Genomic DNA, 10,130 nt, shown 5'->3' with positions numbered 1-10,130 from the left:
TCTTTGTTTTTATTATTTTTAATACTTGTTGTTATGTGCCATCGAGTCGGACCCGACTCATAGTGACCCCTCCTTGGGTTTCCCAGGCAGTATCACTACAGAAGTAGATTGCCCAGCCTTCCTTCCAAGGAGTGGCTGGTGGGTTTGAACCTCCAGCCTTCTGGTTAGCAGTCAAGTGCCTTAGGCACTACACCACCAGAGCTCTTAGAAAGGGATCAAAATGGGAGATTCTAGATACAGTGGGGGGAAAATATGTGGAACAACTCAAAATCATAAAGAAGACCAGATTTACTGGTCTGATAGAGACTGATGGAACCCCCAAGACAATGGCCCCTAGTCATCCTTCAGGCTGGGAATTGAACTTACTCCCGTGGCCTCCAGACAAACAAAAGACAGGCACATAAGGTAAACATTTACACCAGGTAGATACACTGCTTAGAACAATCAACCAGGGGAGATCAGAAGGACAGTATTTGCACAGGGAGATAGCTCAGAGGGCAGGAATGCATGGGAAAGAAGGACACAGGGAAAAGGTAACCACAGGGAGGAAGTGGGAAGAGACCTGTTACATTACAGGGATTGCAATCAATGTGATGAAACAAAATGTGTATGAACTGTTGTATGGAAAATGAATTTGCTTGTAAACTTTTACCCAATCACAATTTAAAAGAAAGAAAGAAAGAAAAATAAATAGTCCATAAAGCTGCTTTGTTCTCCAAAACATAGTTTTCACCTTGAAAGGGATTTTGCCTCTAACTTTTGTAATAAAATTTTCTGTCCTCACAACTTAGTATCAACTTTAAAGTAAAAACTATTTTTAACTAAAATATCTGTTTTCTTTCACTCTCATGATTGCAGGCTAAAAAATTGAGAATATATATTTATGCCTCATATCTCTTTCTTATGGCCACATGTCCTTTAATAAAGATAGTATTCCTTATGAAAGGACTGATAATAGCAGAAAAAAGATTCTTCCCCAAAAGGGAATAATAGTACATAAGGATGGGAATCAATGCTTATAGATAAACATTTTATGTAACAAAAGAGGCTATATTTGCAAAGTTAATGACAAAAATACATTATCCAAAATTACTTTCATCTATAATTTCAGTTATAGATTGTTATCTGTTAGCTATTGCTCCAATGATGCTGTTTGACAAACATCCAAAACTCAGGGGTTGTTATGCTCATGCATCTGCAGTTTGGCTGGGTGTTGGGTGATGTAGCCTTGGCTCAATTCCAAGCTGCAAGCTGAATCCAGGTCTGTTGCCCATGACTCTCATTCCCTTGCAGGCTAACCGGTACATGTTCTGCTCATGCCATAGTGGAAGTGCAAAGGGGAATTTTACCACACAGCTTTCACACAAGCCCATTTCAAACCTATGTCCACTAACATCTCATTGGCCAAAGCAAGCATCAGTGGGACAAGGAAGAAGCCTTCTCCCACAGTGGGAGAGGAGGGGAATTGATATCATGTCATTGTCTGTGATACCCAACATCTGTGCCCCTCTGCCAGCCTGATGCAACAGGTACCAAGAGTTGCTTAAAACTGGAGTCTGTTAAAATGCAAGGCATATCTCTCTGGGCTATATATATTTAAGACAAAGGTGGCAATCTCCATGCAGCAGTTTCTGGAGAAGAAATTGTAGGGCAAATTATCAAACACCCGTGACCTAGTTTCTGCTATCTAGTCAAAGAGACAACTATTTGCCCTTTGTAATGAAACTCATTACAAAATTACACGGGAGCTCAGATAGCATAGTGCCTAAGTCACTTGACCGCTAACCAGAAGGTTGGTGGTTCAAACCCACTAGCCACTCCTCGGAAGGAAGGTTGGGCAATCTATTTTCGTAGTGATACTGCCTCAGAAACCCAAGGAGGGGTCGCTATGAGTCGGGTCCAACTCGACGGCACACAACAACACAATGAAACTCAACAGGTTTTGAGTAATCCATTACATATATATCCTATAAAATGAGGCTGTTGAGGACTCAGAATATAAAATAAAAAAGCACAACCAACACTGGCATATTAAAAATTAATTGCTCTCATATTAGTTTATTTCAAGTATCGTGTAATAACAAATTATTGTTGGTGTTTTACTACCTGGTTGTGCAGTTGATCCTTACGAGACATGCCAACATACAGCAGTCTTTCTTGTATGCCTCTCTGGTTCCTTGATTTAGTGCAGAGTTGGCAAGGTATGGCCTGTGGACGAGATCTGGCTCACCACCTGTCTTTATAAAAAAGAGTTTTGCTGGAACCCAGCCATGCCCGTATGTTTACATGTTGCCTGTGGCTACTTTCACTTCACATAAGCAGAGCTGAATAGTGGGACAAGAGATGGCATGACCCATAAAACCTAAAATATTTTCTATCTGGCTTGAAAGAAAAAGTTTGCCAACCCCTGGTATGACACAATGCTGTTGTTGTGTTGTTGTTATATGCCGTCGAGTCAGACCTGACTCATAGCGACCCCTCCTTGGGTTTCTGAGGCAGTATCACTACGGAAGTAGATTGCCCCATCTTCCTTCCGAGGAGTGGCTGGTGGGTTTGAACCTCCAGCCTTCTGGTTAGCAGTCAAGTGCCTTAGCCACTATGCTACCAGAGCTCCTTGACACAATGCTAGCCAGTTGCAATTTTAGAATTTGGGTTACTCACAGAGGTCTAAGATAAATATTGTCTTTAAGCTATCCTTAGCTGTCCTTAGGAATATTATTTGTTAAAGAAATTGATAATGTAAACAGAAAATACACAATTTTTAAGAGAACAATCTTCTTAATAGTTTATATTACAAGCACTCATTTCCAAGCAAGCAGTTAATGTATCATTTATAAATTTACATCTGTTTTTTAAAGTAGACTGTAAGAAATTCTGTTGTTTTTTTTTTTAGCCCTTAAGAATATGACTTAAATTGTAATAAATCTGTCTTTATTGCCATTACTTTAGACTTTTTACTAATAATAGACCATTCCACCTCCATTGATACACATAATTGTATTGGAGTTAGTGTAGTTTCAATCTATTGTATGCATGTTGTTGTTAGGGTAGTCAAGTCAGTTTCAACTCATAGTGACTCCATGGACAACAGAACAAAACCCTGCCTGGTCCTGTGCCATCCTCACAACTGTTGCCATGCTTGAGCCCATCGTCGCAGCCTCTGGGCAGACCATCTTGTTGAGGGTCTTCCTCTGTTTCTCTGACCCTCTGATTTACCCAGCATGATAGCCTCCTCCAGGGAATGGTCCCTTCTGACAACATAACAAAGTGTGAGAGACAAAGTCTGGCCATTCTAAGGAGCTTTTGCAGAATGGCACAAATATGGATCTCTTCCAATCAGTTGGCCAGGTAGCTGTCTTCCAAATTTCTTAGTCTAAACAAGTGAGTGCCTCAAGTGCTGCATCCATTTGTTGAAACATCTTAATGGATATTCTGTCAAATCCTGGATCCTTGTTTTTCACCGATTCCTTCAGTGCAGCGTGGACTTCTTCCTTTAATACCATCAGTTCTTCATCATTTGCTACCTCTTGAAATGGTTTAACATCAACCAGTTCTTTTTGGTACAGTGACTCTGTGTATTCTTTCCATACACATTGTGTGCAAGTTGTTGTTGTTAAGTGCCATCGAGTCGGACCCGACTCATATGACCCCTCCTTGGGTTTCTGAGGTGGTATCAGTATGGAAGTAGATCGCCCAACCTTCCTTCTGAGGAGTGACTGGTGGGTTTGAACCAGCAGCCTTCTGGTTAGCAGTCATAGGTAATACAAAACATGAGCCCTTGTTCTCTTCTTTGAAGTCAGAGAGAGCTAAACTTTATGTCTTGCCAAATGTCCAGTCTTAGAGACACTCTGACAGCTTAAGAAAGAAGGAACACTATCATTTCTTAAGACTTAGAAAGAAACCAGCAGCATATATAGATTTAAAAAGTGACAATAAGCTCTCAGTTATTTCCAGTAATGTTAGGAAGTCAAGGTGCGTGGAATCTAGGAGAGTGAGTAATCTAGGAGTCATTTCTATTAGGTGTTGACTTAGATTTGAATATGTGTATGTCTGTGTTCTGGGAATTCACTTTAAGCTCCAAACAAGACCTCACTGTGAAGTCTAGATTCTAGAGGAGTTATCTCTTCTGCACTCTGGGTGAAACGGAACTCTCTTTAAGATATGGGATTTAGATGACTGACTCCACCATTGGAGATCAGGTTAAAACAGAGGTACTAACTGGCCCAGTTTCTGAAGGGGAGGTAAGGGGCTATGGGTTACCAGAAGTCTCCTTCACGAGTCACATGGGATTAGAATCTGCAAAAATGAGTTATGTCCAACCTTGTTAGCTGACTGCACTTGGCTCAAAATGGCACTTGGTTTTTTTGTTGTTTTATCCCCCAGGAGTTGACTGGGAGAATGTGCTGCTAAAGGGAGGTGAGACAGCCTTGGATACCACAGGAACATCTAACCCAGCCATGACTATCAAGGTAAGGGATCCTTTCTCTAGTTTGATTCTCCAGTGCATCTCTAGAGTAAAGTGAGCCTATGGCAGGCTTATCTGAGGGCAAAGTGAGCACTGCCACCCTCCTCTGCTAGTATTCTCTCTCTTGTCACTGAAGTCTTGGTAGGACAAGAAGACATAAGATCCTGAAATTTGGGATCTGGGTTAGGAAACAGCTTGAAAGCTGAACTCTAAGACTTGTGTTTTCCAATGGGGCTGTTGTAGGATCTTCAGTTAATATCTATATGTAGGCTGTTTGTAAGTGGTAGCCCCCATGGGGACAGTGAAGGAAATCTGAACATTCTGAGCTGAAAATCAGGCCCCACTGTGCATTGTGCAGAAAGGTCAGAGAGGCATAGAGTAGCTTTGATCTCAACTCAAGATTTCCACTGATGTCAGCGGGAAGGCAGCACATGGCCCACTCCAGCTGGAATGCTAATGGCCAAAGGTTTACCAAATGAGTCATCTGGAAATCAACCTAATTATCACTGTTCAAATTAAATGCATGAAGTTGTAAACATGGCCTAGATTAAGGAATCTGTAGAAAAAGTTACCACTCAACCACGTCCCCTCCATGACCAGATTAGACAGAAAGGACCAGTCCTTCTCTCTTGGAATTCTGTTTATGTTTCAGTTAACAAAGACTGGAGGCGGAAGTTTTCTAACATTTTTCCTGGGCAATTAGAATTTAAATGTATGCCACTAACTCATGCAAGTGAAATTTTCTTTGAAAAACCAAGAGTCATGTTCCTTTTTATATTGAGATATAACTTGAGATATTTCACACTTGGAATTGTAAAGGCTGTTTAAAAGTATATGGGATTAATTTTTTTCAAATTTTCCTTTGTAATGTGGAGGCTGAATTTATGTCATCCATGTTACAAATGTTAGCAAATAAGCCAAATGTTTCTACAGTAAATTAAATGAAAATGGGATAGTAACCTGATTGGTCGAAAGGCAACTAATATCTAAGTAATAGCTATCCAGTGCTGAAAGTTCATTTGCTTATCATTTTGCTTAGCAGAATTTGCAAGACAATAATATAAGTTGCAATTCTGTATTGGTGTTTCATTAGCTGTTATTGCGAAGTTTAAGTATATGACCATATGCTTGGACAGAAAGGGATGGATGTTCAATGTGGAACTTAACTGATATAGATTAGCTTTTTTGGACTTGGTCATCCTTTTGAGAATGAGTTCTGAATACAGCTGTGGCTATACTGCAGACAGATGTTGAAATGACCAAAAGTGTTATACCCCAGCAGAAGTGGAACTTGTTCATGTCTCATGTAACAGATTGTTACTTATTCAGCCTACTCATCCACGGTACCAGGACCTTGATCGAAGTTGACATTTGGGCCCAGCCAGTTTAGATGTCATTCTCGATCTCTTTCTTTTCTCATTTCTTTTTAATAATATCTGGGAATTTTTTCTTTTTTATACAACAAGGATTTTTAGTTCATAGTAACTGAACCTATTCTGAGGAATGAATATCTTACACTTTAATAGACAGTTAAACAAAATAGAAATATATTTAATGACACCAATAAACCTACAAACAGTATACAGTGGTGGTACCTATGTCAGTGTCTTCTCACTAAGGAATCTGTGAACCTTCTAGGTAGGTAGTGACTAAGGGTAAATGCTTCTGTTTAGATTTTCTCCTTTGGGCTTTGCAGTCATGCAGCAGGCATTCCTTATGTCCCTCCTTGGATCCTGTCTTAGTTCCTGTGTGTGTCTGTCTTCATGTGGTGTATTTTCCCTGTGTGTGTGTCTGTCTATTCTGCTCTTCTTATAACTCAGAGAGATTAGGTTTTGGATCCACCCTATTCTGATATGCTTTCATTAAAATAATGAAAGAAAAACGCTATTTTCAAACAGGATCACATCCACAGGCACAGGGGTTAGGCTGCAATACATATTTTGGGGACACAATTCAATCCATAACATACCATGCTGTTTCCCTCCCTATAGTGCTTTACCTCCATTATGTCTTTGTATCCAAGTTAAAATATTATTCTGTCTGTATTGTTGTTGTTAAGTGCCGTCGAGTTGTTTCCGACTCATAGTGACCCCATGCACAGCAGAACGGAACACTGCCTGATCCCGCGCCAGCCCCACAATCCCTGCTATACTTGAGCCCATCATCGCAGCCACCATGTCAATCCATCTCATTGAAGGCCTCCCCCTCTGTATATACATGTGTAAACCCATTACCATTGAGTCAATTCCAACTCATAGTGACCCCCATTTGGGTTTCCGAGGCAGTAAATCTTTACAGAAGTAGATTGGCCAATCTTCCTTCCATGGAGTGGCTGATGGGTTTGAACCAGCAACTCTGGTTAGCAGTCAAAGGCCTTAGACACTACACCACCAGAGCTCCTTACATACATGTGTATTATTCATTAACTACAGACTCCATATCATATATTTATGTATCTGTAGCTTTGTCTGTTTCTAATAGTTACTTTACAAGTTCTTTTTTTAAAAAAAATAAATAACATTTATTTATTTTAACTTTTTATAGTGATTTGGGTGGAGGTCTACAGAGCAAATCAGTTTTTCATTCAACAATTCATACACATTTTGTTTCATGCTATTCATTGCAATCCCCACAATGTAACATCACTCATCCTACTTCCTCCCTGTTTTTCCCATTTCCATTGCTCCTCCTTTCCCATCCCTTCCTGCCTTTTGAACTTTGTCCTTGGGCAAATGCTGCCCTTTTCATCTTGTATGGATTGATCTAAGGGGTTTGTAGCTCCCTAGTGTTATTGTTCACCTTATTTCAAAACAAAAACAAAAATCAAAAAACCCCACTGCCATTGAGTCAACTCTGACTCATAGCAACCCTATAGGGCAGAGCAGAACTGCCCCATAAGGTTTCCAAAGCTGTAAATCTTTATGGAAGCAGACTGCCTCATTTTTCTCCCTCAGAGCAGCTGGTGTATTTGAACCACCAGCCTTTCAGTTAGCTGCTGAATGCAACTTAACCAATGCACAACCTATCTGTTATTTGCATGAAAGTTGAGCCATGGGGCTGAGTTCAGTTCCAGGCTTGAAGGGCCATAGTCTTGGGGGTTCTACCAGTGTCTATTTCAGAGACTGAAATAGACACTAAGATAAGTGAGCTTAACTTTTTTTTTATGATTTTGAATTCTGTTGCACATTTTTCTCCCACTCTATTCAGGACCTTCTAATGTGATCCCTTTCAGAGTGATCAGTAGTGGTGTCTGAGCACCATCTAGTTCTTCTGGTCTCAGGGTTGTGGAGGCTTTAAAATAATATTTTATTGTGTTTTTGGTGAAAGTTTACATAGCATATTAGATTTCCATTTAACAGTTTGTACACATTTGTTCAGTGACTTTGGTTACATTTTACACAGTGTGTCCACTTTCTCATTTTTTCTATTCTGGTTACTTCACATATTCTTGCAACAGTGGTTATTCCTGCCCCTTTTCCTCTGGGAATGGCCTCATTCTTCCCCTTCTGAAATATTGTGATGTGAAGGGGTGTATATGGTAGCTAGAAACTCAAACAATAGCTGCTCCCTATACTTTTATTCTGTTGAAACATTAATTATAACACAACTTGATTTATTGACACTTCTCAGGAGAAAACTCATCAGAAATCACTAAATAGTTTCTTTTCCTCCATATCACAAAGTTCTTCTTGTGTTTTTGTCTTAGTCCTTAGACATTTTCTTCCTGAAATAGATGAGAACATTTTTGCAACATCATAATTTTCTGAATATGCTTTTGTCCACATATCTAGTCTTTCAATACCATGTTTTATTTTGAAGCGATAAAGTCATACTTCTGGAAAAACACATGATTCAGATGAGTAAATTCACTCAAATATAATTCTTTTTCTGAGGAACAATGAACTAAGAATATTTATATCAAAAACACCCTCCAAATATGATGATGTAAGAGCATCATGCTCCTCGGAAGGAAGATGGGGCAATCTACTTCCGTAGTGATACTGCCTAGGAAACCAAAGGAGGGGTCGCTATGAGTCGGGGCCGACTCGACGGCACATAACAACAACAACAAGAGCATCATAGGAGCTGCCCACAATTTTAATTCCTCATAGTGTACCACCTGAATGCTAACACCACAGCAGTTCATCTACAGTATTGTGCAGATCCATCACTGTTTTTCTGTTTTCCTGGGCGCACCTTTTGCAAATTGTTTTTATCTGTCCTTGTTTTAAGATTACCACTACCTTTCTGGCATAACAGCATCACCAACTACTAGGGAAAAAAAAGGGTAATCACATGCTAGGAGAGCATATTATATCACCTTCTTCTGGTCTGCTCCTTGGCTAAACATTGATTGAAAAAAGGTATGTATCAGTATTTTATGAAAGTTGCCTGACCATGAGGACCACCCACAGCAATGCGAAGAACAGCAACAATTAAAATACAGCTTCCCAGGCTGCTTCTTTCAAAATGTAGACTCAGCGGCTCTGGAGCAAGCTCTGAGAATTAGCAGCACTGTTTTCCAGTGCTCCAGGTGATTTTATGACAGGCTTTGGAAGTGTTCTCTCAGCACATCAGGGCAGCAGGATCTGCTGTGACCACAGGAGCCCAACCACTACTCTTGGCGCTCTGCTTGTCCTAGCTGATCTGGGAATTTCCTTGTTCAGAACCCTTTGATTGCATCTCTCTCACACACCAACTAAGGCTCAGAGTTCTAACATTCAAGACTTCCTCACTCTAACTCCAATTTTATTTCTAGCCTATAACCCACTGTGTTTCTTTCTGAACCCATTCTTGTCTACTCCATCCAGTCCCTTTATAGCCAGGCTGATGTTGTAAAAAAGACAATCTGATACAGTTCCTATGCTTAAAGGCCTGCAGGGCCTTCCATTGTTCTTAGAACAAAGACCAAACTCCTGCAGGTGCTGTTCTTCTTTACACCTGTGGCTTCCTTCGTCTTCCTCCTCCCACTTCCTTCCTCTCCTAGCCTGGTTAACTCCTCTTTGTATTCCAGTCTTTGGCTCAGATATAACCTCCTTTTCAATTGGTACCATTTGTTACATCCTCTCACAGAACTTCATACTATACTTCTTCTTCATAGCCACAGTCACATAAATAGCCAAAGACATTATTGTATGCTATCCACCTCCCCTGCTAGCAAAAAAGCTCTTTAAAGTGTTACAAAGCAAAGATGTCACCCTGAGGACTAAGGTGCACCTGACCCAAGCCATGGTATTTTCAGTTGCCTCATATGCATGAGAGAGCTGGACAATGAACATGGAAGAAGATCAAAGGATAGAACTGGTGCCTTTGAATTACGGCTTTGGTGAAGAATATTTAATATACCATGGACTGCCAGCAGAATGAACAGGTCTGTCTTGGAAGGAATCATCACAATGTGCAGAGTGCTCCTTATAAGTGAGGATGGTGAGGCATCATCTTATGTACTCTGAACATGTTATCAGGAGGGACCAGTCCCTGGAGAAGGACATCAGAGTTGATAAAGTAGAGGACCTGCGAAAAAGAGGAAGACCCCCAACAGATCGATTGACACAGTGGCTGCAACAATAAGCTCCAACACAGCAACAACTGGGAGGATGGTGCAGGACTGGGCAGTGTTTTGGTTGCTATGAGTGGGAATTGACTCAATAGCACATAACAACCA

At 40.5% G+C, this 10,130-nt stretch overlaps 1 protein-coding gene across 1 annotated transcript in view; it reads left to right on the top strand.

Moving 5' to 3' along the window:
• Window positions 1–10,130, top strand: part of PALM2AKAP2 (PALM2 and AKAP2 fusion) — a 312,433-nt gene that overhangs the window by 154,804 nt on the left and 147,499 nt on the right. Inside the window, exon 6 of the mRNA XM_042780386.1 lies at window positions 4,384–4,469. Coding sequence (XP_042636320.1) covers window positions 4,458–4,469 — 12 coding nt within the window. The 5' untranslated portion in view covers window positions 4,384–4,457. The remainder of the gene's footprint in view (window positions 1–4,383; window positions 4,470–10,130) is intronic.

The sequence above is a fragment of the Orycteropus afer genome, unplaced genomic scaffold (genome assembly GCF_000298275.1).
Source record: "Orycteropus afer afer isolate SDZICR_OR568_19922 unplaced genomic scaffold, OryAfe1.0 scaffold00037, whole genome shotgun sequence".
NCBI lineage: Eukaryota > Metazoa > Chordata > Mammalia > Tubulidentata > Orycteropodidae > Orycteropus > Orycteropus afer.
The sequence above is the reverse complement of the archived record's forward strand: the minus strand, read 5'-3'. Positions and strand labels throughout refer to the sequence as shown.